This window comes from Coffea eugenioides, chromosome 4 (genome assembly GCF_003713205.1).
Source record: "Coffea eugenioides isolate CCC68of chromosome 4, Ceug_1.0, whole genome shotgun sequence".
NCBI classification, from domain to species: Eukaryota; Viridiplantae; Streptophyta; class Magnoliopsida; order Gentianales; family Rubiaceae; genus Coffea; species Coffea eugenioides.
In genome coordinates this window covers 2,639,823-2,661,493 of record NC_040038.1, presented here as the reverse complement: position 1 = coordinate 2,661,493, position 21,671 = coordinate 2,639,823, and the positions used below count along the sequence as shown (strand labels likewise).

The window sequence follows — 21,671 nt, the reverse complement described above, 5'->3', positions numbered from 1 at the left end:
CACAACTGCGCTCGCGGTAGAGTTGCCCTTATGGTTATAAAATCATCAATATTAGAAAAATTAGAAACTGAAATTAGAATAAGGTTCTAAGAAAGGCAATGAATGTAGAAGAAACATATCAAAGTCTCGTATTATTGATTTGTATTACATTTTTTTTAGATAGAAAAAAAAACATACATACATAATTTTCTTGAACATAAATTTTTGAACCTGATGTCCTTTATACTTGATAATGAATTCAACAAAATCATAAAAGGAAAACCTGGTTAATGTGTAATGGTTGTCATGGTTCGAATAGGAACAGAACTGGTGACATTTGTTCCGGTTTCATATTTTCAAGAACTTAAACAAAAGTATTGTCACGGAATAACCTGACAAAAATATAGCATCTAGGCAGGGCTTGACAGGGAGATCGTCAGCCATAATGCCAACTAATATGATGGAGTATCTGGCAAACAGAATGTCGGTAAACAGCAGCAAGAAGATGTCATTTGAAAACGTTACCACCAAAGCATCCAGTATCCAAAGTACAGATTATGGACAAATATTTCATCAGCATTAATTTCTATAAAAAACAAATCACAAGAGCTTAGCAGACAAAGATTATGGACAAAGGATCATCCAAGTATGTCGTCCAAGATCCTAGCAACAGATTCCATAGTCCAGCCACCAGCAGATAAAGAGAAAGCCGGGATAATCACTTGCAGACTCATCTCCAACTCTAAACCATTGACGAGTTGCCAGTTGGCACAAGCAATGTAAACAAAAATGTCACCTTCAGGCTTCATGCCAGGTGCTGCCTGAGCACGTCTAGCAGACACTTGGGTAAGAAATTTGAGAAGCAATTAATTGTATCTGTACAGTAACATGTCCAAGCAAGGCTGATTGACCATACCATAAAAAAAGTTGGCATTTCTCATCCATGGAAGCCCTTAACAGTATCGTAATTCCCATAGATCACTTTATTATATGTCGAACTTACCTCCCAAGCATGCATGGTAAGATCTTAGGAGGAGGTGCAACACACTGCAGAGATTGACTCTATGCACTGGCACCTGATAGAGTTCTGCAAGCTGAATTTTCAAATGAAAACAGAAAATGCCACATCACGTCCTCTAAAAACGGGACAATAGCAATTCCATATCTCATGATTAACATAAAATGGTGAACATAAAGTAAGTACCTGCAACTAGCCATATAACATTTATTGCACATGAAAAGTTCCACAAAATTCTGTAACACGACTTTTCGCATCACTTATACTAAGCAAAAGCATATATTTCCTAAAAGCATGATTGATGAGTGAGAAATACACCACTCAATTACCTAAAGAGAAGTATATACCAGATCATTCTAAAAAGTGGAATGAACGCGATCTTCATCGATCTTTCCGACTGCTTCAAGTATTGAAGAGTATGTTATATGATCATATTCAAAGCCTTTCACTTGCATCTCCTTCATCAACCTAGCAGCCTCCTCAAACATACCAGCACGGCTTAGAGAACCAAGAATGGTATTGTAGGAGACTGCATCCGGCTTTATCTTCGAACTTTTCATCCTTGTGAACATCTCGATTGCTCTTTCTGGGCCACCAGTCTTTGCCAAGCCATTCAGGATTATATTGTAGGAATTTATGTCTGGATTGCAACCATTTTCCTCCATTGTTCGAAGCAAGGAAAGAGTTTCATCTAGCATGCCAGCCTTTACCATCCCTGACATGAGGGCATTATAAGAATACACATCAGGACTGCACCCAACTTTATTCATCTCATTGAAAAGATCCATTGCCTTTGGCAAATGTCCACATTTGCCAAAGTGCTTGATCATCACAGCATATACTCTCGAACTCAAGGATCCAGAATTCTCCTTTAGTTCTTGGAACAACTCATTCGCAGCTTCATACCGTTTTGCTTTTCCAAGACTGTTGATCAAGCTGCAGTAGGCGGCTGGACATGGGGGAAAACCTTTCTCATCCATCTCCTCTAGCAGCAACAGAGCTTTCTCCACTCTATTTGTCTTGCAAAATCCATCAATGAGAATTGAATAAGTAAAGGAGCTAGGAGCCACTCCACTCGCCTTCATTTGCTCGAACCATGATGAAATTTCAGATACCGGGGCTTTAGATTGAAACAATGATTTAAGAATAGTATTATATGTCACCACATTTGGTGTACACTTCAAAGATCCCATTTTTTCAAATACGCTCAAAGCATCAGCCAAGCGTCCTACCTTGCCAAGCAAATTTATGACATTGTTTATGAGCACAACGTCTAGTTCACAGCCTTCCTTTAACACATTAAGAAATACAGAGTAAGCTTCTTCAACCCTACCAGCTCTACCAAGCCCCTTTATTAACTCGGTGTAAGTATAAACAGTTGGCGCACAACCAGTCTCCTTCATCTCCTGGACTAATCTTAAGGCCTTTTCAACTTTTCCCAATTTGAAATAAGTCCCCAGTACAGTCGTATATATCTTTGAATTGGGATGTAAACCATTCTCCCTCATTTCATCAAACAACCTAATAGCAGAATCATCACGACCTAATTTACTAAATGCTGATATCAGCACACTGTATGTTACAGTATCAGGCAAACAGTTGCCTTCATTACACATCTCACTGTAAAGTTCATAAACTTTCTCATGGTGCCCTTGTTGCATAAGCATCATGATCATAGAATTATAAGTGCTTGCAGTAGGATTGCACTTGCGAGCTTTAACCTGGTAAAAGACAGTAAGGGCTTTGTTGACCATCTTAGCTCTGCCCAAAGTTCTCACTATTTCAGACAGATCAACAGGGCTGATTACACAAGGACCTCGAACCATTTCTTGTATGGTCTTCCACATTTCGCCAACCCTGCCAGCTTCCTCAAGACAATGAATGAGAGCAAGGTAAGTGGTGGAGTCATGCTCAAAATTCCTTCTCTTGCCAACCCACTTGAAAAACTGCATCTTAACATTGATCTCCACATCAATGTTCAGTACCTCACGAACTAATCGATGATCCACTCTAAGCTGTAGCACCTCAAGAGCCTTTTCTGCATCAGAACCCCATTTGAATATTTTTAAAATCCTTATAAACCTTTCATCCAATGTCCTCTTAGACCTGCTCTTTCTAATGGCTGGTTGGCTCACAGCAAAATTTGGCGCTTCATCTTTAGGAGTTACAAGCTGAAACATCCTTACAATATCATTTTCTGCGAGAACACCAAGTAACATTACGTGTCACGACTTTGTAAAATTGGATTGAATAGAAACCAGAAATCAAACAATTAGACAACCCACGTCAAAAATATGGGACAGAAGCAGAATCAAGATATTTAAGCATATAAAAACCAGGATACTTAAAATGCACTCCACCTGTTTGCTTAAATCTCTGTCTGAGAGAAGGGTAGGTAGATATAGCCCGTCTTGAGCAAAAGGATGAGGCTGCTGCCATTTTCGCTGAACCCCTAAGAGCCAAGGCAATTACTGTTACGTTACTGTACTACTGTCAATCCATTTGCTCCCCAGTTCCTGTGCCATACTGCCATGGACTTTGGTGGAGTATCAAAGTTGGGTTGAAACGGCAAGTTCCCACATCATAATTACAGTAAAATGAAAGTATACTATGACTTGCCAACGCAAAATTGCTAGTGCCTAGTACTACATATGCTTTCGCTCTCAAGAGCCAAGACTATCGAAGCTAAGAAGCCCACTCTACAACCGTCATCCAGGAAACGGGGAAGGAGGAGTTTGTTCCTCGCACCAGGAAAAAGACAGCAACACATTTCTCTTGGGTGAAGTCGTGAAGAGATACCCTCACATAAAAAGATTTTTAGTAAGCGTCAACATATTCACCGTCATACAAAGAATTTGGATTGGTTTTGGGGTATGGATCCTGAACTGGAAATGGTCACTTACATCCAATGCTTAAATAGTTCAAATGCAATTCATATCTTATTCACAGCCAAGAAGAAGACTTCGGCCAGTGCATTCAGTCTAACGCACGAGAATCGGTTCTTCAAGCAGTATCCTTGCAATATTCATAAAATAGATATGGGCATTTTCTTATAATTAACTCTAACTCAAACGTTCATTCCGTCCTTTTTCTTTTGTAGCCGCTAGATAGGCTCATTAAAAGTGCTTCCTTCATTTTAGAACCAAAAATTAATTTTCGGGTAAGTTCTAGAACCTTAAAAATTAACGAGTACTTGTAACAGCATTGAATTACAGGCACAGCACATAGTTCTGTAGCTCCGGGTTGCAACTCCAGTGAAAGGCATTCGACTGCAGCCCCGTAAAACCCAGCATCAAATCAAAGCATGCGAAGCTCAAATTCTGAGCAACGTCGGGAAAAGTTAGAAACGCTGTGCTTCCTGCACACGAGCAAAGACGATACTGCAAATCTCTGCTTCGACAGCAATACGTTTAAAAGAAAAACCGATTTTCGGTGCGGCAGGATCCACGACCAAGTTTGATGCTCCAGTATGTGATCTTTTCAAGAGCACAAGAGAATTCAGTCAAAATTGCCATAGATGGCACCTCGCAAGCTCACGGAAACAATCTTCAATGCCCAATAACAACAAAACAACATGCACTTCTCAAGAAAAAGGGTTCCCCAAGTCACTTTTGTAAATCGAAATAATTGTGAAACAAACCGAAAATTTTTTGAGCTTCTCTTACAAACCCTGCCCAATAAAGGGATTACAGAGACTGGAGGCACCCCCTAATAATGATAATATGTTGCGTCATACCGTCCGTCTCAAGGATGGCACAACATAATTCGAATCACCTCACCGGTAAAACTAATTAAACACTTGATCGTAACCACAAAAGACCCGTCAAAAAGCTCAGCGTGTATACGTCAAAAGGTACAAAAGGGACCAAGCTTTAGCCAGCATAAAATATTTAAAGACCAGTGTCCCCAAGATTATGCAGCCCCAGGTGCTGTATCAGATTTGTCTGTTTCCATTGGCTCCGTAGATTCTGGTGGTACTTCATTACCAGCTCCAGCACCATCATTGGCATGGCTATTTTGGCCGGAGTGTGGATTGGGACTCTCACCACCTTGAGGTTGCGCCTGAGTTCCTTGGGATGGTGGTGGTGTTGTTGCAGTTTCAGGAGCTGGCTTGGCTGGCTTTGGTTTTGTCATTATAGGCCTGCAAGACCTGCAAATTCCTCAACATATGTCAGCACAAGATAACGAAGTACACACGAAACAAGGCAGAAGTGCATGTCGAGAAGTAAATCACAGGATGCACTTCTCAGTATCTAGAGCACTGCCAAGTGAAAAAATAATCAGTAACCCATGCTCCACAGGATGAAATTCACAAATAAAGAGAATATCTTAAGAACACAAATCCTGGAAATCAATATGCAGTGAGAATTGCATGTGATACCCAAGAAAAGAAAGGACAAGGAAAAGACTACTCCAAAGGATCAGTGTCTGATGGCTAATACTGATGAACGACAACAGTGCACCAGAAAACAAGCGCTTGTTCTCTAAAATTGATACCTGTCTAGTGCTTCAGCTTTCCTTCTGATATCAGCTGACAGGAGAACAGGATTAGCATACTTGGGAAGCGCATCCTGCTGTTGCTTTTTCTCTCTCAACCAAGCCTCTGCTTCCACACATTCATTTAAGACCTAAAAGCACAAAAGAATGGACTTAGAAAATAAAAACCCAACAATTGTGAGGGAGACACCGATTTACATGATGATAAATACCCACCTTCTGCTTTTCTGAAATATCGATGTGATCAAACTTAGGATCATTTGACATTGCTGCTTCTCTATAACTACCGATGCAATAAATAAATTGATCAATCACAGAGCCTCTCTCCATAAATTCCTTGTAACGCTCCTCAATTGGGTCACCTTGCTGCAAGGTAAAACATGTCATCGGACTAACATCAACTACAATGCCAAGAAAGACATAACAAGTGATCGGATAAAGCTTTGCCAACCTTCTTGAGTTCCTCAAGCTTTGCTATATAAACACCTTTTGTTTCATCTTCCCCATCTTCATACAACCAATCTTCTGTCTCCTGAAGTTTAGCAGCAAACTGCCCTCTCTCCGGGTCCATGACAAACTCGTGATATCTGTCGTTGAGCTAGAGAAACAAACAAATTTATGAGTTCAAAACCTCTTATATAACAAAACCAACTCATACAACTGTTACACTACCTTGTTCCTCATGTCATAAACATAGGACTCAACAGCATTCTTCTTGTCCTTTGTTTCTTCCATAACACGATCTTGCAAAGCCATTTCAAACTCCTTTTCCACGGCTTTCTGCACATCTGCAGCCGCCAGTCCTCCATACACCAGTTCTGAGACAGGTATATTGGTCTTCTTCACCTTTTTCTTAGGAGCTTCAGCCTGCAGGAGGTAATTAACAGCAACTGATGTCAGATAAAAATTTCAGTGTGGAAGATATAGGAAAGAACAGCTAGAAATCTTAAATGTCACTTGAGAACAAATCACGATCTGCTTACACGTGGGGCAAAAAAAAAACTTACCTTTGAATCTGTCTCCATTTGGACAGGTTTATCCCCGGAGTCTGGAACGCCATTTTCAGCTCCAGGAGCTTCAGCCGCACCTTTAGTATCTTGCATATTTACATCAGTTTCGGTGGAACTAGGTGGAGCACCATCAGATGGAACCTCATCTGTTTCCATCTTAGCTGTTTCTTTTGCAGGCTCTTTAGTAACAGGAACTTCCACTTCCTCCTCTTCTAAAAGCTGGAAAAAAAATTCACAGGCAAAAATATTTATTTTTACCATTATCCCTGCAACAAGTCGAAGTAGAAGATAAATAAGGACAAAAAAGCTTGCTCTGAGAACTTACAGTTGCTGACTCAACAGAAACAATTCCATGCAAATTCAAGCGTACTTTGACCTTCAATTTTGCTCGCTCTCCCTTTGTTGCTTGGAATGGTCCAATCTGTGAGGTAAACACCATACAACGTACAGAGTTCAATTCCTACTCATGCTCCTTAAAAAAATTGAACTCAGTGTGTATCACAAATCAATTACCGTGTAAGTGCTAATCTTTGCTGGTGCCTGCAACTCACTAACATCAGCATAATGAACATCTACTGTGAAAGTGCCAGATCTATAGAACGTCAAAGCCTTCACACTAGGTATTGGATTCCCCTTGGGGAAAACAATGGTGCTTTGCTGATTATCTGCAGCTCCGTTCTGGGCGTCTGGGGCAGAACCTTTCCAAGACAAGGCAATTGCGAAAGGAAAGCTCTCGTTCACCTATAAGCCACAAGGATAAAGCTGTCACAGTCTTAATATTGCAACTCTTTACCAACATAAAATCTACACATTACAAGTCATGACAAGTTATTAGATGTTACAGCTCATAATTTCATCAAGTCTTGACCAAAGATATTCTATGTCCAATTATATCGAAGAACATGTACCTCGAGAAAAAAAGTTGGGAGAAAGGGATAAATTAATTTAACTATTCCACCAAGCAAACTATAAAAGGTCTGTCACGTTGAAACAATAAAAGGCCGGCAAAATCAACTAAAGATGTAACGGCTATACCTGGAATTCTCGCACTTTAAATGTTGGACTAAGTATGGCACATTGCAGGGCTGCGCCTTTGGCAACACACTCGCTCGCATTCATTGTACGCCTAGGCTCCTTTCCAAAGAAATCTGTCAAGATCTTAATCATTGCAGGGACTCGAGAGCCTGAACCAACTACCTCGACCGCATGAATGCTCTCAACTCCTAGCCCAGCTTCTGCAAGAGCCATCTCCAATGGCTTCTTCACACGTTCCAAAATTGGTATACTTATTTGTTCAAACTCCTCTCTCTTGATGAAACCCCTGACATCCTTCTCGTCCATCAGGCACTCAATATTCAAAGGTGCCTCTGGATTTGCACTTAGCATCTTTTTCAACTTCTCACAAGCAGCACGAAGCCGAAGGCAAGCCCTAGCATTCTGGAAGACATCAATCTTGTACTCATCCTTGAATTTTGCAGCAAAATGCTGGAAGAGGACTTCATCAAAGTCCCGGCCACCAAGACATCTGTCAAATGAGTGGGCCAATATCTTTAACTGGCCTTTTTTGAAGCCAGCAATGCACACCTGCATACTTGCATGCCCAATGTCAACAAAAGCAACATTCAACTGGTCGTTCTCAGGTAAGTCCGTCTTGTAAATACCATAAGCCAAAGCAGTAGCAGTAGTCTCATGAATAAGGCGAAGTGGATGCAAACCAGCAATAGTAGCAGCATCCACCACAGCTCTTCTCTGGAGGTCAGTAAAATAGACAGGTATCCCAATACAGCAATCAACAACTGCCGCATTCAAGTTCTTCTGAGCTATGCTTTTCAGATCAGAAAAGACCATTCCCAATACTTGAGTGGGTGTAAATGTCCTCAATTCGCCCAAATACCTTGCATGGATGAGAGGAAATCCATCAGGACCTTCAGTTACAGTAAAGGGCAAAGCCTTAAGATCACGTTGCAGTTCAGGATCAGAAAATGGGCGTCCAATCAACCGTTTTATTTGGGAAATTGTGTTCTTGGGATTCATCATACTCGACGCAGCCCCTGCTGTCCCAAGGAAACGCTGCTTATCTCCAAAGCACACAACAGCAGGGGTTTCGCGCTTCGATTCATCATTCAAAACAACATCAATCCCTCTTTGTCTTGCAACTGCAACAACACCACTCTCGTTGCCAAAATCAAACCCAACCACGCTCATCCTTGATGGTAGTATAAGTTCGCCACAAGCAAAAACTCAGCTTCAAACAAAGGTAGATTGAACCCTGAAGAAATAAAAACACAATATTAAGATCTAATCCCTTCTCTGCATCTAAAAATATCTTAATCATCACAACATGTAAACAATGTCGAGACTAAAAACCTTATAACGAACAGAGCAACTGCACAGGCAGTTAACATTATGATCAGAATTTAAAAATAGCATCCACAGTACTTGGCGATCCCAAAAGACTCCAGTCTTTTCTTCTCCAATATTTTGACGATCGATCTTCTCATTTTGTGTTACAAGAACAAGTAAATTCAAACCAATAGTATGCACCACTAGACTAGTAATTAAACACAACTCCAAATCTCATATTCCATTGGATATATACCTCTCCCTTGCCTACTTTTACTTTTGCTTTGGGTTTTTGCCTTTTGGGTACCCTATAGTAGAATTTACACCCTAATACCCAACAGAATATGCCGTCCGACACAAGCTACAACAACACAGACAGCACTAGTCGCCAGATTTGCGTATCCTACGAGCCTATACCACGAAATTACCACTACCACACACTCAAAACATATTATTCACAAATTCAATGCAACATAAACCAACACAACCGCACAAAAAATGGATAAAATCAACGAAATTTCGACGTAAGTTGAACATAAATCTCCGATTCATAAACTGCACTACCTGCCGTAACAAAATTACTCTTAAAAATTGTTGAATCAGCTTAGCAAACTAATCCTCAAAACAACCGATTCAACAGCCAAAATTATGGAAATAAAAATCAATTCAAGACAAATGCAACAGATCTGACATATATTTCGATGGATAAAACGTTTGGGCCAGGGATTCGTAGGCTATAAACCTTTATTAGTACGATGTACTAAGCTGTCGCGACGATCGAATGGACCGCGGCGCAGGAGAACAATGAAGTGGCTTCTAGAATTCTCTTCCGAAGAGTTAGGCGCCCTCTCGCTATAAACAACAAATAAATAGAGAAAAATGCAATAAAGGAAAGAACAAAACGGATTGGCTGAGATGTGTCTAACTATCTATATATGAATGGGGGTTTTTAAGAGGGAGACGATTCTGGGGTTTGTGTGGAAATTTCGAGCTTATATTAGAATAACAATAAGGAATTGGGTTTTTTTTTTCCCCTTTACCCCTCAACCTTTTTGTTGTGTGTTTTTCGGGAGCTGGTCAGCGGTCCAGATTAGTCTAGGCCTCCTGCTCTTCTTCTAGAAACATCTTTCACTGTAGGAATTGATCTCACTTGTAAATTCCTCTTTTTCTGGACTGTGAAGTACGCCGGGCCTAACCAATCATGTGTCCCGGTCCAAATGAATGAAAATAGCGAAGCAGCCCAACCTCTGGCCCTTTTTGGATGTTGAGTTTTTTTTGTTGTTTATATAAAATTTTACTACAACTTATTGTATAAATTGTAAAAAAAATATTTGTGGAGAAAGGTTTTTTGGAAGAAATTAAATTTTTTTTTATTTTTTCCTTTTATTTTTTCTTTCCTCTTTTCTCCTTCCTTCTTGCTATCGCCATTGCTCTAGTCGCCACTATTTTCACCGGTCTTAACGTCTTCGCCAATTCCTCTCTCTCTCTCTCTCTCTCTCTCTCTCTCTCTCTTTTTTCCCTCCTCAACATCCCTCCTCTCCTTTACACTAGATCTGGTCGGATCGCATGACCAGAGGGAATGGGAGGGTAAGGGAGAGGGAGTGACTGGGGAAGGAGAAAGATGAGGGGCAAAAGAAGATGAAGATGAGGAAGGGAAGAGAGAGAGAAAGATAAAGGAATAGGAAAAGGTGGGGAAGGGAGAGAGAAAGGGAAAAAACTAGAGCAGCACCTATCAGCAGCAATAGTGATGGCGGTGGATTGAGGTGGGGAAAGGAGGAGGAAGAAGAAGAAAATAAGGAATAAATTTTTTTTTTTTTTGTGTTTTTAGATAGTTTGAGGTGTGTGATAACGACTGTCGTGGTGGTGGGTTAGGTAAAAGAAGAAGAAGAATAAAAAAAAATTTTAAAAAAAATTACATGCTTTTGAGTATTTTAAGGTACGTACTTAAAAATTTTGGTATTTTAATTCGTTAAAAATCTTGTAAAAAATATATGTTGGGTGAGGGATAATTTGGGTAGTTGGAAGGGAGGGAGTATCGATGAGAAATCTTGAATTTGAATCTTTCTACTTACACTAAAATTTTTTAAAAAAAATTGCCAAAAAATTGACCATTCAAGACAATTTTGCCACTTTTGGCAATAAAAGAACAAGGGGGTGTTATTCTATTCCTAATAATTAATTTTGATAACATCCAATTTGTAACTATTTGTATTATCTCGTGCAGTAATTAGGGCTTTAATTATGATAGTGTTTGATTCGTGACTATTTGTATCAGCCCACACGGTAATCAGTGCTTTAGAGAAAGCTCCGACCTTTAGCACGAGGAAATCCTCTTTTTGAAATGTATCGCTTTCTCTTTGATTAAAGGCTGTAAAACCGTTGTCAAAAAAAGACTTGATGGGATTAACTCATCATAGGAGTTATAAGCATTATTTGGATTCTTCATTTTTTGAAATACAATTTTTTTATTTACAATTCTACGGTAATATAGAAACAAAAGCAACTTTAAAAATGGAAGAGAGGGAGTATAAGTGAGAAATATTGAATTCGAGTCTTTCTACTTACACTAAAACATTGAAGAAAAAAATTGCCAAAAAACTGACCATTCAAGACAAATTTTGTCACTTTTGACAATAAAATAACAAAAGGGTGTTATTCTATTCATAATAATTAATTTTGATAGCATCCAATTTGTAACTATTTGTATTATCTCGCGCAGTAATCAGGGCTTTAATTTTGATAGCTGGGTTTGTTTGGAAAGCATAATTGGGAGGTTATTTGAAATTTTTTTAAATTGGCGTTTGTACTGTGTAAAATAAAAAGTGGGGTTTTTTACTGCGTAGAGTTCCGACATTGGATTCCTTAGGTGCAGCCTTTTGCACTAAAGTCATGCAAACAATTCATTCGCTCACGTGGAGTCTGAATTTTTCAAAGGGCTTTAATAAAAATAACCGTTGGTTGAGGAGTAAAGCCACAGTAAAAGGCATTTACTCCTGAACACAGCACAAAGGCTTCACGAGCTCCTCTGTTCGGGCCTCTCTTCACCATTTTCATCTACCAACAGACGGGAAAGACAGCAGCAATCAAGCGAAGCCTGCGGCGACGTCCGGCAAACAACCAGATTGACTGCGTTTTGAATCTATCGGACGCATTTCACCCTGCCGCGGTCGACACTTCCAACACCCAAGCGGAATTGGGTGCTCCGAGGCCATTCCACTTTCTCCCTATCTACAGCGGCGGGTACAATTCCCTCGATTTACCATTAGCTGCAATTTACATTCCATAAACCTGCGTTGATCTCTCTTTCTAGTTGTCCACGGCTTCATCAGCTGATTATCTCCCTTGGACACCTGATTTTGTGTTGGGTGTGTGCGAAGAGTAGATTTTGTTTATGCTAGATTAAAATCTACTTAGGATTAATTGAACCCGAATCTGAATGAATGGTGGAATAAAGCTGCTCTGGCCTTCCAAATTGGGAGGTTATGAGCATTAAAACTGGATTAACTGGATAAATTGCAAGCAGAGAGATTTATCGTCTTTGGGCTTTTTTCTTATCATGGAAACAAAATATTTAATGGGGAAAATAAAATCTGTCCTGAATTTATTAGGAGGATAAGTCAATGTTAGAAGTTAATTTTGCTTTGGAATATGTCAATTTAAGAAGTAAAATAATTGAAGGTGGACAGAAGTAAAATATATATTATGACCCTTAAAAAAATAAATTCATCACCCTTAAAAAAAATAATTGAAGTAAAATATATTCTATGACGTAAATTAAAGATGGATAGAAGTTGTTTAATAAAAGTTTTGCCGAAAAAATACAAGGGATTTTCACTGCTTAGTTGCATTGGCCTTTGGCAATCAGTTTTCTTTTTTTCCATGGTTTCTTTTGCTTTCTTTCCAATTAAAAAGGTTGGCCTCATAACGCACAAGGATTGGATGTGATAGGAAACATAAAATCAAAATATACTGGTTTGCTGCAAAATTTTTAAAGTATTTAAAGTTAAATGTTTAAGCGTCTGGATGCCCAAGGCAGTAATATGCAAAATATTACTGATAATGAGCCAACGAGTCCCTGGATTAATACTTTGAAGTTAGCAGCAAGTTACTTGTCCTTGGCATTGATCATGTTGATTATTATTGAATAATAAACTCATAAGTTGATTATTATTACTTGTCCCTGGATTATTGTAGTATAAGTTGTTTAATGGGATGCTACTTGATAAGTCATAACTCGGACACTTTATGAAGGAATAGAAAAAATGGTTTTGAAGAATACTGAGATGGGACATATACTTGACAACAAAAGTTTACATGAGTGGCCCAGAGAAAAGATTCTTTACATTTTGAGTCTGACCCAGAACAAAAGAAAAAAGAAAAAAAGCAGATGATTTGCACCTTTTCAACCAAGAAATCGTATACGGTGCTTACCACAGCCTGCACAGTTATAGATGCTTGAATTCATAACTTTTGGTTCTGTTGTAAGTCTCATTTGATGAGGTTAGATACATGTCAATTAGGTCATAATCTTATTGTTAGGAGTTAAAAACATGTATTATAGTGGACTGCTAATTTCCAGAATTAACAGACGCATGGGATTTTTTGTTTCACACTGGAATTTGAAAGCTAACATGCTGGGAATTTGTTTGGATGCAAACTCCCATTTGCTGTTTGGATGCATATTTTTTGCAATGAGTTAATAATTTTACTGTCCAGCTGCTGCCATTACGGTTGTTGTGAGGCAGTTCTCTCTTCGGTTATGACCGCTGAGAAGAGGAAGAAGCCTTCTTGTGATTGTATGTCCTTCTACGCTGTATTAGAAAGTAATTTTCACAGCATATTAATTGGTTAATAATACATTTTGTTCGAATTTTGAAGCCGCACCTGTTAGCTGTACGTCCCATTGCTCTACCTGTTCGTCAACTGCATCCAACAACTACATCAAGTGCCTTGAGGTCTACTTTGAGGCAAGTGCCTTGGTTGAGTTCCTTCTGCACCTGTTTTTGCTTTCACTATTGATTGTCCAGATCTGTTTCCAAACCACTTTAATTCAATTTATGTTATATCAGTCCACTGCTAACTGTTTTTCCCCATCAAACTTAGCAAATGGCTTCTAGGATTCATTGGACTGATGCAATGGATGAAGCTTTCCTCACAGCCTACGTCAGTTTTCGGGAAAATAACATTTGGGACAACAGGAAGTCGCTAGAGACCAACTACGACATGTTGGCAGCCCATTTGGCGAGCAATCACATACTGACTGTGACTGGCCAGCAATTGCAGACCAGATTCTATTACATCAAGAAGAAATGGGACCTGTTCTGCAATCTGCGTGGGATTTCATCAAAGACAGAGACCGGGGTTGGGTGGAGTGAGGACAGCTACTGTTTCACTGCTGATGATGAACATTGGGCCAACTTGGAGCAGGTATGGACTTGTCGCTTCCCTGACTTCTGTTAATTGAATTTCTCTGTACTTCAGATTTGAAAGGTGACTTCAGATTCCCTATTGAACTAAAAGCTGAGCACTCAATCTTGTTTAAACTGCACTTGTTATTCTCACTTGTGTCTAATCCTTGATGTCTTTTCATCCTTGAGTTTGCCGGTGACTTCATCAAGTTTTATATGCTGACTCCACTTGTTATTCCATCTTTTTTTTTTCCGCAAAGTCTTGAGATGAGTTACGAATTGACGCTCAGTCATTACATCCTTATTAGATTGAATGATGAAAAGAACCTGTAATTTGGGCCACAACTCATAATATTCAATTCTGAAGCATGCTAGATTTGGGTTATAAAGGGTTATAAGGGGAGGTTCCTGAATAATATATATTTTCCTTGTTAAAATAACTTGAATATTTAGAGTTTTCAGTAAGCGCATGAATTTTTTACTTTAAAAAAAAATACAGCTTCAATGAATTCGGATGACAACTCGAGTTACATCCCTTTTCATCCTCATTTTTAGTCTTTCTTGCTGAATCAGCTTTTTTGTCCATGTGTTTTGGAGACTTGGTTGTGTTTTCTGTTTCTTCACAAAGTAATCAGTGTGGCTTTGGATTCTTTTATCCTCTCTGTATGGGTTATATTGGAAGTAAGATGTGATAGTAGCAAATCAAGGCAGCATTAGTGAGTAAATTTATAAATCTGGGTTCTTGTTTCCATGATATGATTTACTTGAAGTTGGATTATCCTTCGCTTAGTTGACCATTCTTTTCTGGGCATTGTCATTAACTGGATTAGCTTTGATTGGATTATTTGACTGCAAAATGTGGTGGAATTTGCTCGGCTTAGCTGCTGGTGATTTGTCATTCACAACTCTTTGTTTAATATACAAAAAAATAGCTATCGACAAAGTTTTGGATCCTGGATTTAGCTATCGACAAAGTTAATTGAATTAGCATTTTCCTTGTTGAAATAACTCGAATATTAAGATATTTTCCTTGTACACTATCAATTCCTGTGTCTTGACTTCATATTTGCATTTCACCAGACCAATGCCTCGTACGTTGACTTCAAAAAAGAGAATTCATGCTACTGGTACGATCGGTTGACACCTCTACTGCTTGGAAGACATGCCACAGGCAGCCGTGCCCAGTCTGCAAGCGAGGTCGTTCATTTGGAACCGCCTCGCCGAGAACGGATCAACTCTGCTAGTAAAAGTCGAAAGGGAAAAGGTAAAGCCTCTAGCTCGAGGGTGCCTACTCCGGTGAACGTACCAGCAGTTGAGGATGACGACGACGTCTACTATGTTCCCCCAGTTCCTGGTGCAGTTGGACAAAAACGGTCAGCCTCAAGCCTAGGAACCAGTGGTGAACCTGAAGGGAGTAGAGGTTCAAAATCGACACGGTCATCTACTGGTCTTGAGGATGCTCTAAGCAAGATCGGGAATTACACCGACTTCGTTCTTGAGGACAGACGGAGTAGGTCGGAGTACGACTCCCTCCACGGCATAATGCAGTGCCAGGATGTGATCACCTCAATGGATATTCCGGACGAGTGGAGACTTGAAGCATGTGATCACTATGCCAAATATGAGAACGAGGGTGCAAGGATTATTTTTATTAGAGCTTCTGCAGCCGATCGCTACGGCTACATCCTGAAGTTGATGAAGGCGAAAGGCTTGGCCTAAGAACACTTTCTGTGGCATGCCACTTATGTGGAATGTTTGTACTATTAAAGTATTTACTGTCCTGTTTTCAGTTTTAAAAAAACTTCAGAATGGGTAAGGAAAAGGTTCATATCAACATTGTGGTCATTGGTCACGTCGACTCTGGAAAGTCGACCACTACTGGTCACTTCATCTACAAGCTTGGAGGAATTGACAAGCGTGTGATGCAGAGGTTTGAGAAAGAAGCTGCTGAAATGAACAAGAGGTCATTCAAGTATGCTTGGGTGCTTGACAAGCTCAAGGCTGAGCGTGAACGTGGTATCACCATTGATATTGCCTTGTGGAAGTTTGAGACCACGAATGTTACTGCACAGGTACCTATTTGGATCAATCTGCCTACAATCCATACCAAAAGCAACAGGTACTGAATTGCAAATTGGATTATGCTTGAGATGGTAAATAACAACGTATTAACAAATACTTCTCTTGTCAAAGCTTTTCTATTCGTTTTAACTTCGCATTGAAAGAGTTGAGAGACTAACATCAAATATAAGTAGTATCAGTTTGTTGCATCTTTGATCTACATTTGAAATTAATTAGCAGTATCAAATAGCAGTCGTGAGAGTCTTAACCGATGAACTAAAAAGAAGCAGGCCACTGGATTAATGTCCACCATTTAACTATTTGAAAGATTATTGCACCAGAAAAATAATCTGAACTTTTGTACTGTAATAATAATAAAGATTGGGGAAGAACTTTTGTAGGTTTGCTGCTTGCAGCATTAAATTAACCCATCATCTCATCCCATAAATATAATTCCTGGGTCAGTACCGAACGCTTTGTTTAGATCGACTTTTTTTTTCTAAAAATTTTTTAAATATATTTTTCAATCTCTTTTTTCATCTCATATATATATCAAATTAAAGTAGTAATATATTTTTGTACGGAAAAATGGTGGGCTAATCCAAATGGTGGGCTAATCATCTCATATATATTTCATTCAAAGAAAAATCGTAATCAGTGATGGTGTGCCTCTACACTGACTCCAAAATCAGACGTCCTATGGCTAAAATTGTGGAACCTATCAACCAAACTCCTGAAAAGGACATGCATCAGAAATTTCCTACTATACACATAAATGAAAAATAAAAAAGAGAACGTACACGAAAATCTGTTAGATTTATCAATCAGTAGTGTTGATCCGATCTCAACAGTGTTTCTTTTGTAATTTAGAATCTATTCAACAAATATCAGAATTACTGCATACTGTGCAAGGCACGTACCCTCATACTAGTCCAAAATAAAAGACGCACGAATCTGAAGAAAGAAAGTTCCTGCAACGACAAAGTGGACACTTTGGTGGAAGTTCTCTAAAAACTCCAATGCAAATCAGCCAAAAAAACGAACGAAGACAAAAAAGTCTGCCAACACCGCAGTTTCCAAGCAATGCGCTCTCTTAAGCTTCTCTATAGAGCGTGCGACCAAACCCGTTGTCTCCCTCAAATCCAGAGATAGGGACAAAAGTTTATTTTGTCAGGATTGTATCCGACCTTCTTCAAGTAGGAAGACACTTCCTTCACAATTTCATCATAACGTGCCTTGGAGTACTGACTATGGCATCCATCTAGGCAACAAAAAAGATTGAAGAGAAGTTAGAGATAAACAACAGGCCTGCAGTATTTGTGTTTAATATTACACCCCCAGGAGCTCACCTTGTTGCAGCAGCAAATCATTTGTCTCACACCAAGGGTGAAAGCAAGCAACGTGTGCTCTCGGGTCTGACCGTCCTTAGAAATACCAGCTTCAAAACCACCAGTGGTGGAAACTCATTCAAACTTCTCAATCTTCAATCCGACCATATATATATTTTATTCATCATCTCTCCCTGCCTCTTCAACTAGTATATATTTTATTCACCCCAGCAGAAGTCTTTAGCCCATCCTCGGCTGCTTCTTCTTTTTGAGGTGTTACAACTTGAAATAACCTGGTGAGATCTGTTTTTTGAGATAGTACGGCCTGGAATTAGTTTCGCTTGAATTGTTGTTTTATATACGCTTACGTAATACATTTATATATTTATATTAATAAACATAATATTAATTATACATTTATACATATTATTAATTACATTTATAGATCTGTCTCGAGAAAGATTTATAAAGGTACATAATTTTTACTTTTAAGCATGCGGATACAGGTTGTAATGTGTTGTTCTAGCTTGAGTGTCTTTGAAAGAAATAAATAAATAACATAACAATATTTGTTTTATGTGACGTATATGAAATAAAAAATAATTAAAAAATATGTTTATGATATAAGTAAATAAATTTGTGTAAATAATCTATTATTCAAACAAACTCATTGTAAACATATATACAGATATATCAATTATCATGGCCTGGAACAACCGCCGTGGTGCTAGAGGACGCAATGCGGACCGCATGAGGCAAGATGAGGAAGATGAGGCCTTACTTCTTATGAGTGCCTCGTTAATGTTAATGCATCCGTCACTTGCACACGTGGATAATAATCAACCACTTCCGCAACATGATGGGTCATTCACAGATAGGCAGTGGGTCGAAAGCGTACTCTACGGTCATCATAGACGCTCAATAGACAACATGCGTATCACGGTTGATAATTTCTTGCTGCTGTCCAATATCCTTGTCGAGAGACAATACGTTCCACACAATTACCAACAGCGCGTGCCCATACAGGAGGCGCTTGCTATGACCTTAATGTTGGTCAGCCACAAGCATACGCACCGTGTCTTGGGGACAATTTTTGATCGATCCATCGAGACGATTAATCGAAATATAAAAAAGGTGCTCCGAGGCCTGTGTCTATTTGCAGCTGAAATAATACGACCGGGTGACCAGACTGCAGTTCATCCACGAATTGCAAACTCAACTAATTTTTATCCATGGTTCAAGGTAATGTGGAAAGCATAAGTGATTTTTGGCTTGATGTAGTAAGACGATTCTAGAAAGTTGATTATATATATTTTTTACACATATTAGGATGCCGTGGGAGCGATGGATGGTACCCACATCTCAGCTTGTCCTCCGACAGGCGAGCAAATGGCATATACAAATCGGCACGGGTGGCAATCACAGAATGTTCTGGCAGTTTGTGACCATGACATGCGCTTCATCTATGTGTATGCTGGATGGGAGGGAAGTGCACACGATGCGCGAGTGTTGGAGTCAGCATTAGCATATCCGTCCGATTTTCCACTGCCGCAACCTGGTAAGTGATGGGTCCAATATTTCAAGTCAAGCATGTGCTATGCTTTATTACCACAACTCCTATTTTTATCGCGTTTATTAATTAGAATAACTTTGTCAATTAGGCCGGTACTACTTAGTTGATGCGGCATACAAGAATGCTCCAGGTTTCATGCCCCCGTATAAGAACGTGGGGTCCGAATCTCCGGCAAAGGCCTTGTTCAATACTCGACATTCGCAACTTCGCAATGTCATTGAGCGCACATTTGGTGTGCTTAAGAAAAGATTCAAATGGTTAAAGGGTCCGGTAGATAATTTCTATATGAGCACTCAAATCAGTATAGTCATTGCTTGTTGTGCGTTGCACAACTTTTTAAGGATGCACCAACCAGAAGATGCCCATTTTCAACGGTTTGAATCAGAAGACGTGCACTTAAATGAAGAGCCAGAAATAGGCGGGCTAGTACCTCAGCCGTTCGCATTAAACGTATCTCCTGCAGAGCTGGCGGAATGGAAAGCTAAACGAGACTACATAGCGACTCAAATGTACGCAGCACGGGGGCGACGCCGCCGTTAGGTGTTCATCGCATTACAAAGGATTGTAATTGTCCAGGCAATTTATTTTCCCATGTGTAGAGTGTACTAGAAATGCCCTCGATTTCCAACTTCTAAATTAATCTGTACCGTTTGTGTATTAAGTATGCAATTGGTTTAGCGTAAACGTAGTATAAAGTCAAAATTTTCGAAGTCAAAGTCAAAATTTTCAAAGTCAAAGTCACCTGCTTAAATTCAATAATGAGCACCTGTCCAAACGCTAATTTACACGATTTACTTACTATCCAAACACTTATTTCATATTTACGTAATCTTAAAAAGTAACCTAAAAAATATCTCAAATAACTTACAATCCAAACGGAGCCAGTGTTTGATTCGTATCTATTTGTATTAGCTCGCATGGTAATAAAGTGCTTTAGAGAAAGCTCCGACCTTTAGCACAAGGAAATCCTCTTTTTGAAATGTATGGCTTTCTCTTTAATTATAGGTTGTAGAACCGTTGTCAAAAGAGGACTTGATAGGATTAACTCATCATAGGAGTCATAAGCACTATTTGGATTCTTCATTTTTTGAAATACAAGTTTTTTATTTACAATGCTACAATAATATAGAAACAAAAAAACTTTGAAAATATTACATCCATACAATATATCAAAAATAATTCCAAATATACAAAAAAAATTTAAAAAATAAAATCTACACCATTTTCTTTTTCCATCTACCACTAACATCGACTGCTGCCGCTGCAGCCATCATCTCCTTTCTCCTCCTCCCTCTCTTTCTCTCTATATTCTTGCTCCCTCTTTCTCTTCCCTCTATTTCCTCCTCCCCTCCCTTTCTTTCCCATTTTCCATCACATCCACCTTCCCCCCCTCTCTCCATTCCCTTCCCCCAGATCTGGTTGCAACCAGAGGCCTTGATTTGGTCAAGACCAAATCGAGAAAGCGGAGGGAGAGGGGAAAGACGGGACGTGGTGGAAAAGGGGAAGAAGAGGATGAAGAATGAGGAAGAGGAAGAAAGAGAGGGAGGGGGAGGGGGAGGGGGGAAGAGAGAGGGAGTGGTGTTGGTGGGTGGTAGTTTTAATTTTTTAAAAATACTCTAAAAATTTTTAAACTATAAAAATACTTCAAAATACATCTCAAAAATACCTTCAAAAGTATCTCCAAAAGCATTTATAGTAAAATTTGTTTATATACATTGTTACATAAAATATTTCAAAAATACCCCTAGAAACAATTATTCGAAACGGAATATAATTGGGTTTCAAAATCCTTCTTTCTTGCTCTCCCAAAAAAAAAAAAAAAAACTAAGACCTTTGTCTTGTGGATTTTTTTCCGCACGCTGCTATACTACCTTTATTATTATTATTATTATTATTTTAAAATTAGGTTTACCTTGATCACAAGTTGATCCCATGACAAGAAGTATAAAACAAATTCGTTTGATTAGAGTTGCAAACGAATCGAACCGCTTGTGGACAGTTCGAGTCAAAACTCGACTCGAACTCGAGTTAGTCAAATCGAACTTGAACTCGATTTCGAGTTCAAAATATTAAGTTCGGAGTAAATATATATATTTTTTATTTTAATAGTGAAGTTACATATATATTCATAATATTTTATTATTTATTAACAAAAAATTATTATTTTATTTATTTTTTTTAAAATAAAAATAATTTATTTTTTTCTATTTTTTCTAGCTTGAACGCAAGTTCGACTCAACTAAAATTTGAGTAGAGCTCGAATTTGAGTTTGACAAAATAAAGTCGAGACTCGGCTCGATTAGTATAAAATTCGACTCGACTCGACTAGTTTGTAACCTTACGTTGGATGCACTAGTGATTTCTTTCTAACCTGAAGCACTTAGACTTCCATGTTGTTTAAAAAAGAAAAACGTCCATGTTGTTGTCCTAGATCACAATTACGTATATCGAAAA

General features: G+C 38.9%; 5 protein-coding genes across 8 annotated transcripts; 3 read left to right on the top strand and 2 right to left on the bottom strand.

Moving 5' to 3' along the window:
• Positions 1-461: 461 nt before the first annotated feature.
• On the bottom strand, positions 462-3,944 carry LOC113767475 (pentatricopeptide repeat-containing protein At3g16010). 4 transcript variants are annotated; one of them, XR_003468018.1, is made up of 4 exons: positions 3,358-3,944; positions 1,345-3,194; positions 896-1,073; positions 462-800 (listed from the first exon to the last, which is right to left on the bottom strand). XR_003468018.1 is itself a non-coding variant. In XM_027311583.1 (3 exons), the coding sequence occupies exons 1-2, from the start codon at positions 3,434-3,436 to the stop codon at positions 1,354-1,356; spliced, it is 1,920 nt and encodes a 639-aa protein (XP_027167384.1). In that variant the 5' UTR covers positions 3,437-3,944; the 3' UTR covers positions 462-1,073; positions 1,327-1,353. The 4 variants fall into 4 exon arrangements, 3 of the variants coding, with proteins under 3 accessions (XP_027167384.1, XP_027167383.1, XP_027167385.1); XM_027311583.1 differs by having other exon boundaries at positions 462-1,073; positions 1,327-3,194; XM_027311582.1 differs by having other exon boundaries at positions 462-1,073.
• Positions 3,945-4,556: 612 nt separating this feature from the next.
• Positions 4,557-9,850, bottom strand: LOC113767783 (heat shock 70 kDa protein 15). Its single transcript, XM_027311975.1, has 10 exons — positions 9,590-9,850; positions 7,540-8,773; positions 7,018-7,245; positions 6,830-6,925; positions 6,502-6,723; positions 6,167-6,361; positions 5,946-6,092; positions 5,711-5,860; positions 5,495-5,625; positions 4,557-5,147 (listed from the first exon to the last, which is right to left on the bottom strand). The coding sequence occupies exons 2-10, from the start codon at positions 8,707-8,709 to the stop codon at positions 4,910-4,912; spliced, it is 2,577 nt and encodes an 858-aa protein (XP_027167776.1). The 5' UTR covers positions 8,710-8,773; positions 9,590-9,850; the 3' UTR covers positions 4,557-4,909.
• A 4,112-nt stretch (positions 9,851-13,962) lies between these two features.
• On the top strand, positions 13,963-15,999 carry LOC113768767. Its single transcript, XM_027313236.1, has 2 exons — positions 13,963-14,274; positions 15,336-15,999. The coding sequence occupies exons 1-2, from the start codon at positions 13,984-13,986 to the stop codon at positions 15,972-15,974; spliced, it is 930 nt and encodes a 309-aa protein (XP_027169037.1). The 5' UTR covers positions 13,963-13,983; the 3' UTR covers positions 15,975-15,999.
• A 47-nt stretch (positions 16,000-16,046) lies between these two features.
• On the top strand, positions 16,047-16,619 carry LOC113767876 (elongation factor 1-alpha-like). The gene is made up of 2 exons (XM_027312078.1): positions 16,047-16,327; positions 16,557-16,619. The coding sequence occupies exons 1-2, from the start codon at positions 16,064-16,066 to the stop codon at positions 16,617-16,619; spliced, it is 327 nt and encodes a 108-aa protein (XP_027167879.1). The 5' UTR covers positions 16,047-16,063.
• Positions 16,620-18,346: 1,727 nt separating this feature from the next.
• LOC113767875 (putative nuclease HARBI1) lies at positions 18,347-19,757 on the top strand. Its single transcript, XM_027312077.1, has 3 exons — positions 18,347-18,886; positions 18,974-19,202; positions 19,306-19,757. Exons 1-3 carry the CDS (start codon positions 18,347-18,349, stop codon positions 19,755-19,757), a joined length of 1,221 nt encoding a protein of 406 aa, XP_027167878.1.
• The last annotated feature ends 1,914 nt before the right edge of the window (positions 19,758-21,671 follow it).